General features: G+C 39.4%; 1 protein-coding gene across 9 annotated transcripts in view; it reads right to left on the minus strand.

Annotated features, from left to right (window-relative positions):
• The window catches only part of GREB1L (GREB1 like retinoic acid receptor coactivator), a 144,861-nt gene that overhangs the window by 37,249 nt on the left and 88,619 nt on the right, over positions 1-18,993 (minus strand). For 7 of the 9 annotated variants that reach the window (XM_080380416.1, XM_080380415.1, XM_080380421.1 and 4 more), the window contains 7 exons: positions 17,092-17,268; positions 15,030-15,152; positions 11,479-11,613; positions 9,427-9,564; positions 8,951-9,070; positions 7,104-7,241; positions 5,152-5,337 (listed from right to left, as the gene is read on the minus strand). In XM_080380416.1, the coding sequence (XP_080236542.1) occupies positions 5,152-5,337; positions 7,104-7,241; positions 8,951-9,070; positions 9,427-9,564; positions 11,479-11,613; positions 15,030-15,152; positions 17,092-17,268 (1,017 nt within the window). Of the gene's footprint in view, positions 1-5,151; positions 5,338-7,103; positions 7,242-8,950; positions 9,071-9,426; positions 9,565-11,478; positions 11,614-15,029; positions 15,153-17,082; positions 17,269-18,993 lie in introns of all 9 variants that reach the window. The other 2 variants (XM_080380423.1, XM_080380422.1) reach the window with 2 other exon arrangements.

The raw sequence follows: 18,993 nt of genomic DNA on the forward strand, positions 1-18,993 counted from the left end.
CAAAGGAGATGGCTTCGCGCTTCAGCAGCTTGCTTTTCTATGACAAAAAGGGGGGGACTTAAATACCAGAGATATGTGAAATGCTGGTTTTGGTTTTGTGTTTTCCTTTAGAACCAAAGACAACAAGCAAAAAGAGCAGTGAAAAAAAGGGAACAGAAAGGTTGTATCAGAAGCAGGGCAGGGACTGGCCAAATAACAGATGGTACATAATCTGTAAAAACTGCCACCTGTTGTCATTTTGCCTTTCTGAGAAATAACATGAGAATGTCACCACCCAATTGCCATAGTATGGTAGGACAGCTATAGCCTTGTAAATGCAAGGCTGTTTTAATTTTTTATGCAAGCTGAAAAGTTCTGATGAGTCTAATTTAACACAGCATGGGAATAATTCTCTCTTTTGGAAATATATTTTTTTTTCTAAGAAAGCATCACACATTCTAGGTCTTTGAAGATCTTGAAACACAAAAAAAATAGACATTTATTGACAGAGAAATAAATCTTCCTCTGCATAAATGAAGTATATGTGCAACACATCAACCACAACAAAAAAGATGTTATACAGTGAAAGATATAAAAGCAAGCTGATTAAGGGAGGTACTTAAAAGACAGGCTCCAGACACACGGATCATCATGAATCCAAGAAAATGAAAATAATTGTTCAAATGGAAAGATTTCTGTGTGAGAACACACAAAATTTCATTCAGATGATTTATAAAAGAAAAACATTAAAAAGTAGGTATCAGAGAGGCACCGATAAGGACATATTTTGAAATTAGTGAAGTGTTTAACACTACATTTGGCTCATGACAGTCTGTCTTCACATCTGTCCAGACAAATAGTGGAACTAATATCAGATGAGATGGAAGACAAAATTATAGATAATTATTTTTATTATGAACAGTTTCATAAGTACATATAAAGGAACCTGTCAAGGTTAAAAGGGAATATTTGGAAGCTTCTCCACAGAAATGAGTACGCAAAGGCTCATCTTTATTTCAGAAAATAAAAACGCAAAACAAATCATACCATAATATATTAATATCTGAAAAAGGCCTTATTAAAATAGTTGTGCTTCCAAAAGCACCTACAGTGACCTCAGTGCCAGGGAAGGTTATAGAGCAGGTCATCCTGAACACCATCACGTGGCATGTCAGGACACCCGGGCGATCAGGCCCAGCCAGCGTGGGGTTATGAAAGGCAGGTCCTGCTTGATGAACCTGATCTCCTTCTATGACAAGATGACCCACCTAGCGGATGAGGGAAAGGCTGTGGATGTGTCTCCCTGGACCTTAGTAAAGCCCTTGACACCGTCTCCCACAGCATCCTCCTGGGGAAACTGGCTGCCCATGGCTTGGGCAGGTGTACTCTGTGCTGGGTTAAGAGCTGGCTGGCTGGCCGAGCCCAGCTGGTGGTGAATGGAGTCACATCCAGCTGGGGACTGGTCACAAGTGGTGTTCCCCAGGGCTCAGTGCTGGGGCCAGTGCTGTTTAGTATCTCTGTTGATGATCCGGACAAGGGGATCGAGTGCCCCCTCAGTAAGTTTGCAGGTGACACCAAGTTGTGGGGGAGGGTTGACCTGCCGGAGGGCAGGCAGGCTCTGCAGAGGGATCTGGACAGGCTGGACCGATGGGACAAGGCCAACTGTTTGAGGTGCAGCCAGGCCCAGTGCCGGGCCCTGCCCCTGGGTCACACCAGCCCCACGCAGCGCTACAGGCTGGGGCAGAGCGGCTGGGAAGTGCCTGGTGGGAAAGGGCCTGGGGGTGCTGGTTACCAGCCAGCTGGATGTGAGCCAGCAGTGTGCCCAGGGGGCCAAGGTGGCCATCAGCGTCCTGGCTTGTATCAGAGACAGTGTGGCCAGCAGGACAAGGGAGGTGATTGTCCCCCTGTGCTCGGCACTGGTGAGGCCACAGCTCGAATGCTGGGTTCGGTTTTGGGCCCCTCACTACAAGGAGGGCATAGACGTGCTGGAGCGTGTCCAGAGATGGGCAACGGGGCTGGTGAAGGGTCTGGAGCACAAGTCTTACAAGGAGCGGCTGAGGGAACTGGGGTTGTTTAGTCTGGAGAAAAGGAGGCTCAGGGGGAACATTATCGCTCTCTACAACTACCTGAAAGGGTAGGCAGGTAGGCATCAATCTCTTTTCCTAAGTAAAAAGTGACAGAACAAGAAGAAATGGCCTTAAGTTGTGCCAGGGGAGGTTTAGATTGAATATTAGGAAAAATTTCTTCACCAAAATGGTGGCCATGCATTGGAACAGGCTGCCCAGGAAGGTGGGGGATCGCTATCCCTGGAGGTATTTAAAAGATGTGTAGATGTGGCACTTAGGGACATGGTTTAGCGGTAGACTTGGCAGTGTTAGGTTTATGGTTGGACTCAATAATCCTAAAGGTCTTTTCCGACATAAACAAGTATGTTTAAACAAGTTTAAAATAACATATTCAAATGCCATCCGTTTCTGGATAGACACTTCACGATGCATCCCACAGAAAACTACTCCTCTGACCATCTAAGACCAGGAGAATTGCTGGAATAACCTCTTGCTTTGATTGAATAGCCCTTCCACTGAAGACAGCGGCATGTTCCCGCCTTGAATCTGGATATGCATTTAGATACTGAAGCTACAAAACACCTCTGGGTGTCACGGCATATGCATGATTCGAATGTAGCACAAGAGAGAAGGGAGAATGATTTTGTTATTCCAAACAGGTAGTTAACAGAATGGCCAGAAATCTCCTCCAGCTGAAAGACCAAAACACAGACCTTAGTACTGCATAGGATGAGATTGTGTTTGCAGAAACAGTAGCGCAATAATAAAAAGCAGATAATTACAAATGATAGGATGTAACCATACTGCAAATAGGGGCACTCTGAAGTACAAAAACAAAGCTTGAGAAAACTTCAGTATGAATGCTGACAAGGATAACAAATATGAAATCTGAATGAGTACAGGAGATAGACTGTAAAAAAACCCACTGAAATCAAATGCACCTCTTGAACTATTGTTATTTATTCCTTTATCACAGTCAGTGGAATTTATTTACAGCACTGCTATGGCTCACCATCACAGCTTTAACTGTGTATAGTCTTCAAAGTATATTTAAAATTAAATAATCAGAAATGCACTTATTTTGTTTGGTTTGATTTCTAATATCATTGTGAGATTGTTCAGCTGATTTCTGAAAACACAACAGCATTATTCTATAATTATTAATGTTTTCATAATCTTAGAGGAAAACTGAAAGGAATTCTAAGATCTTTTTTCAAAAAAGGAGCACTTTCATAAATAAGATTCTTAAGATCTGTGATCACAGTTATCTGCAAACATATTTTGTACAAGTACTGAGATCTGAAAAAATTAGGCCACTCGGTATCTATTTCATCTTCTCTCTGCTGTTTTATCTTTGCCTTTATCTCACTCTTTCACAATATACTCCATAAAAAAGAATAACATTTTAGTCCTACTTTCTCATTAGATAAAGAGGCTGACATGAATAAACTGTTAAATCTATGTGTGTATTTGTCTCTTCTCCTCGTCAAATACTTTTGAAGCTGGCTGCCCTCCGATCATCTTTGATCTGCTTTGATTTTACAAAATGGGATAAAGGCTACAGTTCAGTGCAACTGTCACAATCCCAACAGTTTTGTTTGCAACAATATTCAAACGAGCAACATGTTTTGATCCCCATGCTCTGCAGAATGTTTTTATTTTTCTCCTCATTAGGCTTTTTCACCTTACGGTGCTGGCACCCATCTCCACATAAAGCCAAAACGAAAACTATTCAGTATTGCACAGCAAGAACAAGAGCCAAACTAAACACCTCTAATATTGGGAACTGCTTTATGCAGAAGATACAGTGCTTATTAGGTGCAGGTCAACTCAGCTCCACAAGATTTACATGAAGCCTCCTCTAGTTTGCAGCATGTATTGACTTGCTGCATCTGTCTAAGGTTGGATTTGCTTATGGAGTGTGGTTCACTGACTTGATAGGTTTCAATAAATATTTTATTTTTTATTGGAAATGCTGTATCAGCAGGTTACATGTTTCCCTGAAGGAAATATGCAAACTACCTCTGCCAATCCAGCAGTGAAGCAGCTGGTTTTAATATACAGACCATAAACTTTTCGATTTAGATTAAAACCTCAAATAAATGTAAGCCCACTGAGAGAAGGGCAACAGGAAACACTCAACCTGTGAAAAATAAAGAAACCCTCTGTCAGTTCTAACATGGCATCCAATGGACTATTGAGGCAGGGAATGTTAAAATAAAGCAAACGGGCCACTTGGAGAGTATTACAATGCAGAAGATGGCCTCCTTCCTGTCTGTAACATCAAGGGAGAAGAGTAAAGCATATGAACCCATGGGTGAAATCTGCACAGAGCACATTTGGTCCCCACATAATAGGGTTATCACCAGTTAGAAACATTTGCACATTTCATATCATTATTAGAGATGCCCTAGAGGAAACCCAATACAGGAAAAGCAATGTGCTCTTCACAAAAGTCATTTCACTCCTCTATGATAAGCAGCATCTTTTCAAATACAGAAGACTGAGACTGCTGTGAGAAGTCTCTCAACACTATCCTGTATTATTGTCTAACTTCCAAAACCTTACTGTTAACGCTACTGCTTTTTACTCTAAGGTAGGGAAAAATGTCTGGACCTGCAATAAGAGAAAGAAAACGTGGTTTGCCAGTTTGCTCTCAAACTTGCAAAGAGTCCATTCCAGAAACATTTACAAGAATGAGATACTCACTGAATCACTTGCCTTAGTCTGAATAACAAATGTAGTTTTCATGTAAACGGTGCTGTCACCAAAACAATGATGACCATCACACATCTGCCAGCATTTGTTACAAAACTGAATAAAACAGACTGAGTGTCCTTAGAAAGAGCTGTGATAACTGATGGTTTGATACCCTAAGCAAATGAGTTATCTGCATTGCAAATCCATTTCACAAAGGTGACCTGGTCAATCCCCATATGGAGAGCAAAAGCAGTATGGCCTTTAAATTCACTTCACTTCTTGTCTGATGAACAAAGTAGCAAAGTCACATACACTAGATGGAGCCACTTTCCTCTTCCAGGCACAAAACCAGAAGATTGGCTCTGGAACAGAGGTAAGGAGAAAATGATTATGACAAATTGCTTACCTAGTTGGACAAGATACTGAATAGTTAAAAGTATCATATTCTCCACACTTAGCAGCTGACTGCTTGTCAAACCCAAGAGATCCAAATCCTTGTTTTCCAGCTGTGGAATCTTGTAGCAATTCACCAGCAAGGGACTTACAACAATATCACCAACATTTCCATAGAAATAAGGTAAAGTGCCATAACCTTTGATAAAAGAAAGAAAAAAACACCCCAGCAATTCACAAAATATTGCACTACATGAAATCTTGCACAAAGTTTACATTTCCAAATTTCTCCTTGATGTTATCTTGCAAAATATACCGCATCAGTGACTATTCTTGGCTTTATAATTGCTTACAAAATAAATGAGATGGGATAGTGATGTATTTTACAACAAATGATCACTTAGATCTGCAAAAACTAACAATAACTGCATACCAGCAGGATAATAATCATTGCTACCCAAACACAGATGAGGATATTATCTATTTGGGTCTTCCCCCTGACCTTTAAATACAGATTCTCCATTATACAGTGTACAAAAAGAAAAATCAATGGAAGTAAAAGTACATTGATCTTAACATTATAAAAGCAGCATAAGTCACGTTAGCATTGATTTAGCCACTGTGGTACTGCTGTGATTGATGTAACTTTTTTGCCACATTTCCATTCTGTTTTCATGAAGAGGTTAAATAAACATCAACAACTAAACAAACATGTTGTTCTGTAAGGTAAAGCACATGACCACAGGCTAACTCCTCTTTTCCTTGAGAATGTTTTCATTTTAAAAAAAATTCCACATAGATTTTGCCAAACCCATCCATTTGGGTACATCTGGTTCTGTACTATTAATAGGAGGCTGTTTCTCAGGGCCACTAACATTTAGCCTAACCGAGGACTTCACTGGCAACTCTCCAAGAGCCTAAGGGCTGCATTCAATTTGCACTTAAGCTGATGACCATAGGCACCCTCATCTTTAATAAAGAAGTGTTTCTCTGAAAACTGTGAAGACTACCATGCTAAAAGCTTTAGAATAGGCTTCCAGAAAACAACATTAAGCAAAAGAAACCAAAAGCGTAACCCTATCCTTGACAGATTTACTAGTGTAGATGGCCCTGTTAATTCTCCGGGAACTTTGCGTATTAGGATTATCTGTGCAAGTGAGGACTTTGAGAACTACTCCATTTCTTCAGGAATGACAAATTATTCCATGGATTGTATTGAAGAGCATGTTCTTTTAACATTGATGCTACTTTATACAATCACCTGTACTATGCTGGGCTAAGAAAAGAATCAAAAAATTTCTCATCAAAATTTTGGCAGTCCTAGGTGACACATCTTTTGTTATATAGTATGCCCAAATAGCTCAGATTGAAAAGGATATTCACATTATGAATCATACTTTTTAAAATAAAAGTCATGTCCTTCCAAAGGTTAACCGTGTCCTTCATACAGCTAAAGGATTTTAAAAGCCTGATCTGTTATCTCAGTTGCTTAGCAGAAGTATGGACTATAAAAGACAAAAAGCAAGTATGATTTACTTCCGATTAATCAGTTCAAATATATTTTCTAGTTCTCATGCAGAATCCCTGGGCTTCAAGATCTGGACTTGAAATGCTGCAGGAAGTATTTGCTTGTTTCTTGTTTACACTGAAAAGCTATTTTCATTACATGGAAATATTTCTGTTCTTGGATTTAAAGAAAAAAATCTTATTTGTACAAAACTTCAATTTGGTCAGAGGTTTTATACAAATATGACCTAGTTGTGATCCGTTTGCACATCGGGTCCTCAAGAAATCGCCTAACTTCCAATTTTACGTGTTGAGCAACTAAAGGAAACTACCCATGACAAACTGACTTCATATTGTACTGAATGCCAGAACCAACAGAAAGAAATCAAAAAACTCTCTCCTAGGGGAGCCTGTGTTTGTTCAAAACACATGCATTTGATTTCCCAGTGTAAGACTTACCTATCAGAATCACTGGTCTGACTCCCGAGTTATTCAGCAGGTTTTCAGGAACTATTACAGTCTCCCCTGCTGGGATGGGTTGAGGCTGTAAAATTCCAGTTAACATGGATTGAGGAACTGGGACTGACAAAAGAGGCTCTATAAAGTAAAGAAAAGAGAAGCTTCCATTACTGAAAGGCTCATACTGTGATTTGGCCGTATGAACAAATAAAAAAAAATTACTGCAGATCACTAACTGTAATAAAATTCAAAAGTTCTCTGCATTTCCTGCTAGTTTTAAGTAATTTAAATTAAGAGCCTATAACCTCCTGTAGCCCCACCCCCCAAAAAAAACTTTTTCTGACCACTGTATTGTTGGTGGGAATGAGAGAGGAAAACACAGGTTTGAATATGCATCTTTAAACAAAGCCAAGTACTAAGCCAAAAGGCCACCTCTAAGATGGAGGCTACCTCTCCATACTGCCTCTCAAAGGGAAGAGACTGCTCTGACTTCTGACCTAGAATACATGTAGAGAATAAAAACAAGCCAAAATCTCAAAGCTGTCCTTAGATAGTTGCTACAAGGATAAAAATTGAGCTTTACTCATGAAAGAGCAGCAGCATCATTCACAAGTAAAAAGAAACCAAGAACAAGATTTTTCTAATCTGTAATGAGGTTTCAGTGTGAGGTCTGCTTCAGAAGTTTCTCAAGCTTCATTTGGTGGTTTGTAACAGATTTTTCAAACTGCCATCGACAGAAAAGCATCAAAGGCAGCATAAATGAATGCATTTGTTTTAGCAGTAGAAACTGTTTATTCAGCAGAAAAAAAATACTACAAAAGACTTGTGGAAAATGGAGTACATGGTGGAGGTAGTAGATTGCTGGAGACAACACGAAGGGGGAGATTGCCTCGTATCACATATCTTCAGCAGGTCTCTGAAGCTAGAAACCTACAAAAGTTGTGATTGATTTGAGGTGCTCAAATAGGCAGGCCTATGCTACCATGTAACCCTTCTTCCTATGATGTTCCAAAGTATCTTAAAACCAAGCCCTCCAAAGCAGAGTTAAAAATAAATTGTGCATGTTGACAAACGGCTTTTTTTCTTCTTTGTATGTTTATTCTCTTACTCTACCAAGACAGGAATAAGTAATTGTTTATTCCCCTTTACAAAGTATGCTGAAACCTACAACTTAAAATGCTCAAATAGCGAACAGTTTTATTAATAGTTGTGTATAAAGAGGTACCTATATGTTATGTATAAAGAGGTATTCACACATACTCATAATTAATCCTATTTCATACCGTGATGTTACATATCCCTCCTACAGTTTTTCCACGCAAACATTTGGTCTCACAAACATTTATACTTTTATGATGATGACCTCAGTGGACATCAGTGCTCTTTGTTAGGGGACAAAAGTATATAAAGCCATTTTTCCTGTGCAGGAGTGGAGTGCACGGATTTCTGTAGCATGCGATGGCAGACTGAGACACAACATTAAAGGTGAAGGCTAATCAAAATCCTTGAAGTATTTTCATATATCCATACGCCTACACAATTTGAGAACTGAGTTCTATTTGGGGGACTTAAATAGCTTTGGCTTTTTGTTAATATTATTCGCATCTTTCTTTCCTCGCTTGCTCCCAATAGTTTCACCTTCCCTGTGCCCCATCTTAGATTATGGTAACAAGGACCAGGCAATCACGTATGCTTTTCTGGAGCATCTGAAAAACTCTTCACCGTGTCCCTAACTACTTCAACAAGCTCAGTTATCCGTGCAACACTTAAGAGAAGCAGCACAGGGCTACTGGTCTGGCTGAGTACAGATTTTTACAAATAACGACTCTGTATTATCAAAGGTTTACCTGTTCTTGCCGAAGGCCGAACTGTAGGAACAGGTACCACTAAACCAGGAGGAGGGACTGTGGACCCAGAAGGCCATCCCCGGTGACGTTTCTTTGGTGGTCCGGAACTGGACATTGATGCTGAGGACGAAAGCAAAGACTAATTCTAAACCACATCCTCCTGAATGACCAGATTCCAGCCCATATTTCCATTTCACATTGGTGTTGAGCTGGTATCATGCCACAGAGCACCACAGGTTTCCACCTAGATTTACATGAAGCCAGACTATGATGTAAAAAATGTTTTTACCTGTGTTAAGTATTTACTATTTTAAGTAGAAGCACAGCATTACCATTAATGGTCACGCCAAAACCCAAATGGATCTGCAAAGACTGAATTGTAGAAACTGCTATGATGGGAAGAAGAATAAAATAACGAATTTCAGGCTCAACAGCCAGTGCAGCTTAAAATAAAAGAACAGAGGGGTTTTCTTTACCTTGGTCTCCAGCTGCACAGCCAGGACTTGGAGATGTTAAGTGAGGCATTGGCCGAGAGACTGTAGAACTCAATGCATTATTTCTTCCTCCATTAGCATTTCCATTAGCAACATCAGTGGCACGCAGTGAAAGAGGAGCTGCATATAATAAAATACAGTGTGGCTTGAGACAATCTTGAAAACAAACAAGCAAAATAATACAGCCACATGTAGACACAAAAGAACAGGGCAAGTTTAGTGACACGGACATACTCCAGGGAAAGCATGAGATCTACTTGGCAGAGAATAATTTGGGCACAGGCTGCAAAATCCTAACCTTGAAATGGGGTCTCCAGATTTCACAGTGGGAAGGATAGGTGGAAGAGAAAATCCAAAACAAACCCCACCAAATTAAAACAGAAAATTACACACGCAAAAAAATTATTGGGAAGTTTGTGACACTTTTTTTTTTACAATGAAGATTTTTTAAAAAATGCACATTAATTCAGTTTGTAAAGATTTCTAAGCAACTTTGGAGCATATGTATGTTTTCCCCCCCCAGGTCATCCATGTGTCATACACAGTAATTCACTATAGAGCTCTCATCTAAAGCCTTCGCAAAGGAGACTGGGCAGGGAAGACAGGGCAGTTTGCTATAAAGTATAAATGATCTAAGTATTACTGAGGCAAACCATGCCTAATTTTGCTACGTCTGCCTGAGACGACCCTTCAGTCCCAGGAAGCCTGGCACACTGGCAGGACCCACTGTATTGAGATCACAAAATGAAGCAACAACAATGGAGGATCACAAGAAGTTATCCATACACTTCTGAGCTCCTCCTTTTTCTTTTTCAGAGCCTAATTATTTCAGGGGAAAAAAACAACCCCAAAACCCAAAAGGCACAAACTGCACAGAGCAGACATGGAGCCCAATGGGAACTAACAGCCTCTTGCTGTTATCTGCCAGTTCCACAAGGACTGAGCTCCCAGGAACATATTGCAGGAGCAACAGCAGGAGATGGTGCAGTAGCTTGCTGAGGTCAGCTGCAACAGAAAGCATTTGAGATGTGGGTATTTGGCTTTAAAAAATGCAACATGGAACTCGCCAGCTGCAGTCATCCAAATAAATTCAGGCACAAGATTCTCAGGTTGCCAATTAGCAGAAGTTGAGTAACATAACCTGGCCATCGTACCTCATTTGTACTCAGAGTCAACAATTTGATGTGTACAGATATAGTAGATGTGGGTCAGTTAGAGAAGTCATTGAAATGGTGGGAAGGAATTTCAGTGCAAGATAAGTTCTCTTACACAAGTATGGAGGGGAGAAGGGTATTTTACACAAAGAACTATTAATGATTCATTAGATACAACATAATATTATGCACAATAACAATATATATTGTATGAAATAGCAGATATAACACATCATGTATTAAATGTAATGCTCGTGAATAAACCAATTAAATTTATATTTTTTCTTATTCAGGCATACTTCCCTGTAATAAGTGTGATTATTTTTTTCAATGCTTAAAGTACTAACCAGCTGAAGTAATAAACAATTAAAATATCACAAAAGACTATCAGTGAGGGATTTCGATGCCACAGTTGAGCTTCTAACTCATTAAACACACAAAACAGAAATAAGTAATTAAAACAGCATAGGTATTAAAACTCCTTTAAATGAGACCTACATTCCAATAAATATATGTGGAGGAACTATACCTGTTCGAAACGCAGAACACCACACAGCTCTCAGTTACCGAGGCAAGAATCAGTGTGCTATCAGGAGGTGACTTTTATGCTGTCCTAACTATCTTAGGAAGTGCAAAGAGGAATATGACATGAACTTTTACCAGAATGTCAAATCTGAAGGCCAAGGTGTGGCTCAGTTTGGGATCAGTAAATAGCTATGGAAAATTTCTGTGCAGAGGACTGCAAGAATATGAGAGTTCTGGAGAATGCTAATGAATATTGTCCTGTCCTTTTTCCACCAAAAAGACGACTCCCTTATTTCTTGGCTGTTAAGCTGATAATTCACTTGGCTCTCAGCTATCCTGGAAAGCAAAGTTGTACCTGTGGCAAATGACTTTCCTACAAGCTGCACTGACAGAGCCAGAGGTTTCACAATGTTCTTGTTCCGGGATGGGTCTTGAGTTCCACTTAAGTTAACAGCAGAAGATGATTTTGCTGGACTGAATACTGAAGAATCTGAGAAAAGGAGTTGTTTAATTAAGTAATGGTTTAAAAAATGTATATACACGTGCGTATATAATTTATACTATATACATATGAACAGTCATACACATTTATCTAAACTCATGTCTGCATATAATGCAAATATTTTTTTTTATACTTCTGAGAAACCATCATGTAACAATATCTTTTAGGAGTTGTAACAAACACTTAAGTGGGTGTTTCTATAGAATCTTAAAATCTACTGAATCCATGGCTGGTCTCTTCCACAGTAATTTGCATTCACATAAATACAGTATTCTGCATTCACATAAAGTCCAAAAAATATTTTAACTGTAGAAAGGGCTATCTTATTGCTCCTCAAAACACCTCTGTGGGATAGGCAAGTAAACACAATTTCTCGTGTTACAGATGAGAAAGCTAAGGCAAAGAGCTTATGTGATTTGCCCCCAGAACGCATAGGGCATAAACATGGGAGTAAGTCGCCTTAAAAGGCTGTGGAATCTCCATCACCTGAGATTTTCAAGAACAGGTTATTGAACCTCTTCCAGACACAGCTGAGCTTCACTTAGGGCAGAAAAAAAAAAAGTATCATAACCTTCTTACAGCATTACTTTCTATAAGGCTATGAAAAGTGTATGTCCATTTATAAGTCTGGGTAAGAAATGGAAGGTATCAGAGCCCAAACTCTTTGTAAGAACTAACAAACCACAACTCCGTAGAGCACTTCACCAAGGCTAAACATATAAACCTTCTTTTATAGATGGATAAACTGAAAACCAAAAAAATTCTAATACTTGCCTGGTACAAAACCATAAATTGGAACTGATTTCAAACCTCTCAGCTAGTAGGTCCCTACTTTAATATCTGAAAAAAAATGCTTCATGAAAAATTCAACATTTGGATACTGATACATTGACAAACCCAAATTCTTATAACCAGAGTGAAAGATCATTAACTCAGCATCTGTCCAGAAAGCAGTTTGCAACAAGTAGGCAAAGTAGGCTAAGTTCACCTACAGATGTCCTAGCAAACAGCCATATAAAGAAAACAGAAGGCAAAGACCAACTTGATCTGCCAAATATATTCACCCTTAGGCCACACACCATTTGGCAAATGAGAGCGGGAAGGAGAGTTTGCTTTACCAGACAGAGTAACTGACATGGGGATTGAACACAGAAGCCTCTGTTGTTGCTGCTGCTCCACCAGAAAATCTTGTCCACATTCACAGAAAACATGCTGAATGGCTAACAAAATAGACCTTTGGAAGATCTATTTTGGTCTATCGCCAATAGGTTTTGGAGGAAAATGCTGGTGTCTCATTAAATATGATTAGCAAATACGTAGTGTTAAAGCTTTCCCCAGAGTAAACTGTCCAGAAGCTTTGGTTGTTTGGGTTTTTTTTCCTCTCTCTAGTTCTAATAAATTTTCTTGAAAATTATCTGTGGATGCAGATGTGGCTCATATATGTTTAAACATCACACTGGTACCCAATTGTTAATCTTTCCGTCGTAAAACCCTGTCTGTCATTGCTTAATACCCTCTTCACACCAAGTTCTCCCTCTCGTGTGTCTGCCTAAAACTGGACCTTTTATACCGTTCAAGGTTTCAGCTATTTTTCATTACCAGTCACTTCTTTGCAACACAGCTGCATTTTCCCACACTGTTCTGAAAGGGGAACCTGGCACCTGGCTGCAATGTCATGGCTATGCCATACTATCACTGTAACTGTGGTATTTCAAAATTCTTTTGTGTTGTAATTTCTATCACAAAATTACCGTTTCATCGCAGTAGTCTGTGTGTGCCCATAACTGTCTACCTACAGGTATCTTCCAGAACTTGGAGGCTGAACTGCTCACGAGGGCAGAAAACAAAAATATCTACACAAGTTTTAAAGGAAAAAATAGGTATGAGTTGACAATAAACTGAAAACAATTTAAGAAAGCAACTTGCTAATAAGTAGTCCTGTTTTAAAACAACTGAGAAGTCAACTCAAAGTACATAGAGCTATGCAGAGCCTAGGAGAAGAAAAGTCAGACCTCCATCATAGGTGACACGTCAGAATTTACACCACTGAAAAAAGGTGCAGGGGATTCATATTATGCATGTGGCATTATCTTCACCAGAAGATAACAGCAGGAGGAGATGAAAAGGTTTTGACAACCATACCATGACCTGAGTACAAACAGTGACATACAGAAACACCAAGCACACTGAAAATGGCAGTGAGTGATAAGGAGAAAGCAGTACATAAAAGGTGTATCTATTAACTTGGCAGGTACAATAGAAGACAAAGCTGTGTAAATATTGGATCACTTGTTTCAAATAAGTAGGTTCTCATGCATCTGCACAGTTCTCATGCCAGGATTTGGAAGCCAAGTGATCATGCAATGAAATGTAGACGTGTTTAAACCGCACGCTCATTTAAATTTAACCAAAGCCTAAATCATACAGCTTCCTAAACAGAGACAGGGCTGACCACCTGGGGAAAGTGTCTGAACGTATCAGTTTCATAAGAATGCATATACTCAGCTTTTGTTTGTTATTCCTTTTTAACAATCTTTGTAAGTGGAAAAAATATTTTAACAGTCTTGGTTTTATACCAGCATTTCATACTCCTCCTTTAAAGAAATATATGTTCTGGTACATACATATCAACCAATTACAACAACTAACAAAGTTTTCCCCTGTTTTTAATTTCTCAAGAAATTGCACAAACAGATGCAAAAACATAACAGCATAGATGAAGCTGTAATAAAGCAATGAAAAAAAAAGCTCAAAGAAAAGCACTTGGTATTTGCAATAAATGAATAAATAGATAAATGGAATTCAGATGCTGCTTCGGCAGTCAATGTCTATTTGATTTTTATAGTTTCTCCTTGCTTAAGTATGTTATTAATAGCTTTCTAGAACAGTTATGAGATGCATGTTAGCACACATAACACAAAAGCACTGTATGTAACGGGGAAATTGCTATTCTAGGTACACCCTTGGTTGAAATAAATTTTAAATAAGTAAATAAATAAGAAGCAAATAAATAAAAGCTGCCTCCTACCCCCGAAAGCAGATTACTTTCTTTTCCAAGACAAATAGCCTAGTCTACATACTAAGTAAACACCTCCATATAAATGTGTAATTCAGGTTTTTTGAGATCCACAAAAAATTAAATGAAACACACACAGGGAGGCACAGAATCAAATAAATGGATCAAAACATCTTTTAATTGACTGCTCTTATGAGAACTAAGCTAACCTTCAGCCTCACCCAGGGCTTAATCTTTCACAAAGCAAATTTTAAAAAGCATGCTCCCCGCTGTAATCCATACATGGCTTGAGGTAAATACCCAGTTGCTTACAGCATCTCTGAACCACCAATATCTGCGGTAACTTACCACCCCCAATGGTTATCTTTATAGCACTTTCAGCTCCTACCTGTCTGAGTGAACCCTGATTTGTATCCATTAGCTGATCCACCCTCTGGGGTCGTGGACGGTGACACCGAAGAATTTGGTTTAGCAGACAGGCTAGCAGCAGATGATTGCCTGCTTCTACATTCTGCAAACGAAGCAGCTACAGTACATATTAACAAGGCCTGCCTTCCAGTAGGAAAGTTCAGCAACACGGTGGCGAAAGGTGACAAAATGTTAAAAGCATACATACAGCACGTACAACAAACAGCGGCAAATGGCAGCATTGAATGAAAATATGGCTCTCACAGTTTAGTCAACTTTGTCTTCTAATTAAGAAAACCTCCCTGGGGGCCACTCAGAGGGCCAGGCAAATACAGACCAGATGCTGCAAAATGGCAAGAGCCCTCAGTTTGCAGCTTCCAAGAGATCTGAAGGTACTGGACATATACCAGGAAACGCTCAGCAGCTTCTGTGGCACAACCTTTATACAAACCATCATATGTTGCCCTTTAAAAGGAGAAACTGTGCTGAAACCCAGATTCTTAATATGCCTCCACAAAACCTTCAGGAAGATCTCAGCACTGTGAGTGTCTTGTCTGGATGAAAACCGAGTTGAGGGAGGAGAAAGTCACCTTAAAAATCACACATTAATCAATCTTTTAAACTAAGATTTAATTAGGTTTTGTTTGAAGAGAAGAGGGTGTTTAAAAGCATTTCTCTTCTTCTAATTAGACCTTTAATGTAAGTAAAGGGTGAAGGGTTACCAGATGGATGCTAGCAATAATGGGGATAGAGCCTATCAAAATAGTGCCCATGAGGTCGATTCTTGGTCAATTTTCTAAACTTTCATGAGTGCTCACGAAATCATATTGCAATCAGCATATAACCAAAAGCCACTCCTGCCTCTTCCACATGTGCGTTACTCCTGACTGCATTTGCCAGACCACACATCAGCCCCAACTGCATGAGCATCAGGGAGGGGTTTCAGAAAAAAGATTCCGAAAGAAAATAATGTTTCCTTTTTTTGTATTTGAAACTTCACTACCAGATTAAATCTGTCTGTAGTTTTTGTGGAAAATGCTGCTGAAAAACACATCCACTCTAAAGCAGTAGTTAATTATGCTCGTAACTGAGAAAAGCAGCTGAAGCCAGGATCCCTTTGAACCACCAACTGATACAATACTATAATCACTCATACAACTCGGTGATAACCATCTCTTTCTGGTGTCATGCTGTTATTCACATGAGGATGTGACTCTTCAGATGTGCGTCAGTCCTCCTGTGGAGCTTCTCCTCTCCTCACATCATCCTCTTTGGAACAACAGCCACCAGATCAAACTCTGTCTTTACTGAGTGAGACCGCAGCTGAGGAAGACAGGCAGTCTGCATATACACCAGCTTAGTAAACCACTCTCTCCTTGAGTCTTTGCATGGCTCCAGCTCCAAAAACCTGCATTTTCCAAAACCAGACCCCACGGCTACCTTGCCTTTGGGTCACAAATGTGATCTCTTTAGCATGTAACAGTATTGCACAGGCTGCTCTAGTCAAGGGTAAGCCAAAGTGTAAAACACACTGCAAATGGCAAGAGTATGCAAGATTTCTCCTCCTTCCCTGAGATCAGTGACCTGAGTTTTCTTAATCTTATGGAGTGCTAGCTATCCTCAGGCATTAGAGAGATTGAATTGCACCTGCTAAGATGAATATCAGTGGAAGCCATTGCTGGAGCCCTGGCTGTGAGTCGTTGTGCTTTGGGCACAGAAAATAATCAGCACACTGAACAACCTTATTTCTTCTAACAAGATGGCTGCACGTCCCAAGACACATTTTGGGGTCTCACTGAATGTATGGGGAGATGGAGGGAGACCATTTACAATTGCATGGTTACTATTAAGACTAAACAAACCTCTTTGCCAAAATTCAGACTTCAGTGAAATCAGTGGGAATTTTTCATTCAAGCAGTAAAGAAAGTAATCTTCTACAGTTCCTTTTAAAAGCATACATTTTCAACATTAACTTTCAATTTTTCATTCAATATCACACTAATACAATAAAAAAATCCTAAGTGAATGGATACCTTTATTACCTTTCCAACAAATAAGGGGTCCCTTTGACAGTACACCTTGGGAGCTTCTTACTAGGTAGTACTTTAAGTGCTTCTGCTTCTTTGGCTGAGTGGTTAATTTCAAGTTGATATGATTGGAAAATTCTGTGAAGTACCGAAATCCTCTTTCTCCACAGCCTATACAATTCCCGGAAAATCCTGGAAGAATGAAGCAAGACGACACACACAGAGATTAAATAACTTGTACTATCTGCTAGGAATAAGGCCATTTTAAACCTACCTGTGCATCCAGTTCAGAGTGACTAGAGGCCTCCAGCCAGACAGCTTCATGCCAAACAGAGGCAGCTTTTGGTCTTCGCTTTTCTGAAACTCTTCCATCTTTCTAGGTCATACTAACTTATGCCAAAATCCTACCACTAATTTTCCACTTTACACAGTGCAGAGAGGAGTAACTACTTGGCAGGGGAAGAGCTAGATGCCCAATTAGGTAATTTCCATATGGGGCGGGGTGGGGGTGGGGAATAAGCAATTTTTTCTAAATAAAAAAACCTTGAGTTCCAAGCTGCATGCATCTCTCTAAAAACAGTGAGTAATTTATAATAGCAATTTCATGTGACTAAAATTAACCTTAATATCTAATAATTTTTCTCTTGAGACTCCTTATACAAAGCACTTTCCAAGCTGGACCTTACTTATTAAATAAGCTTATTAAAGTCTTAAAAGCAATCATTTGATGTCAAGATTTTCATGGCAAAAGTTAGGAGTGCTTCAGAATGTTTTAAAAAAAACTACAACCTCTCATAAAAGTAACAGATTTAGAAACAAAGGCAGCAGACTGCTTTTCTGCAATGTTTCCAACATGGTTTCACACACAGGGGTAAAATTTTGAGTTGAGGTCTGGAGGGCAGGGTCCAGACTGAGGACTGATTATAAGCACCCTTGATTACCAGTGCCATTCTCAACTATGTTAATGGGTATGTTGCATATAGATGGAACCAATCTAACATCTCCCAGAACAAAGCACTGGGCACATTCTGAAATGGGCCTGCCTTAAAATCCTTGTGTTTGAATAACTCTGTTATCTAATGCTGAACAATTAAATTCCACTGGCTTACTTGCCACCCATCTCTGAATTGCTTTCAATTCTTAATAAAGAAATATTTTATATTCTTTCTGGAACATCCATAATGATTTATAATAGTGCTGGCCAGATTAATACCTAGTGGAAATGCTTCATTTTTGGGGTTTTTTTTCCATTACTAATCAGTTAAATATCTGTAATAGAACCAATTTTTCATCCTCACTACTGTCATTATTTTCCACAATCCCAAGAAAACACTGGTTCCTACACTCATCTGTCAGCCAAATCTGCAGTTTTATGAAAAAGATATTAAATCTTTTCAAAAAAATGCATTTTCCAAAACACTCTTATTAATTAGGCCATTGTCTTTAGCCTTACTGTGCCTCATTATAATCTTTTACCATTGAGTTGCTGAGGATGCCAAGAAGTAGATTTCTTCATCTTGTTTCTCCTGGGACTGAATCAGTCCTTTCCTTCTCCCTTGCAACCCACAAGAACTACTGGTGCACCTCCACAGTTATCAGAAACAGTCATTAGGGTCTCACAGAGCTACCAGATCAATTCTTTGCTCATAGGTACCAGTTATACAGGTGCAAAGGCATTTAAATATATAACATCACCAATGGCAGAGATGTGAGTTAGTAGGCTCATTATCAAATTGTATCAGAAATGATAGATCGATGCAATCCTGGAGGGGGCAGGGGAGGAGGGCTTACCAACAAAGACAAGCAGTGCCACATTTCATCAGACTAAACACCATCTGTCTGTCTATCAGATAGTTCTTATTCATCAGCTCTTGACACTTCCCCTGCTTAGTGGGGGAGAAGCTCCTCTGAGAATGG

This window comes from Falco punctatus (genome assembly GCF_963210335.1).
Source record: "Falco punctatus genome assembly, chromosome: 3".
Lineage (NCBI taxonomy): Eukaryota > Metazoa > Chordata > Aves > Falconiformes > Falconidae > Falco > Falco punctatus.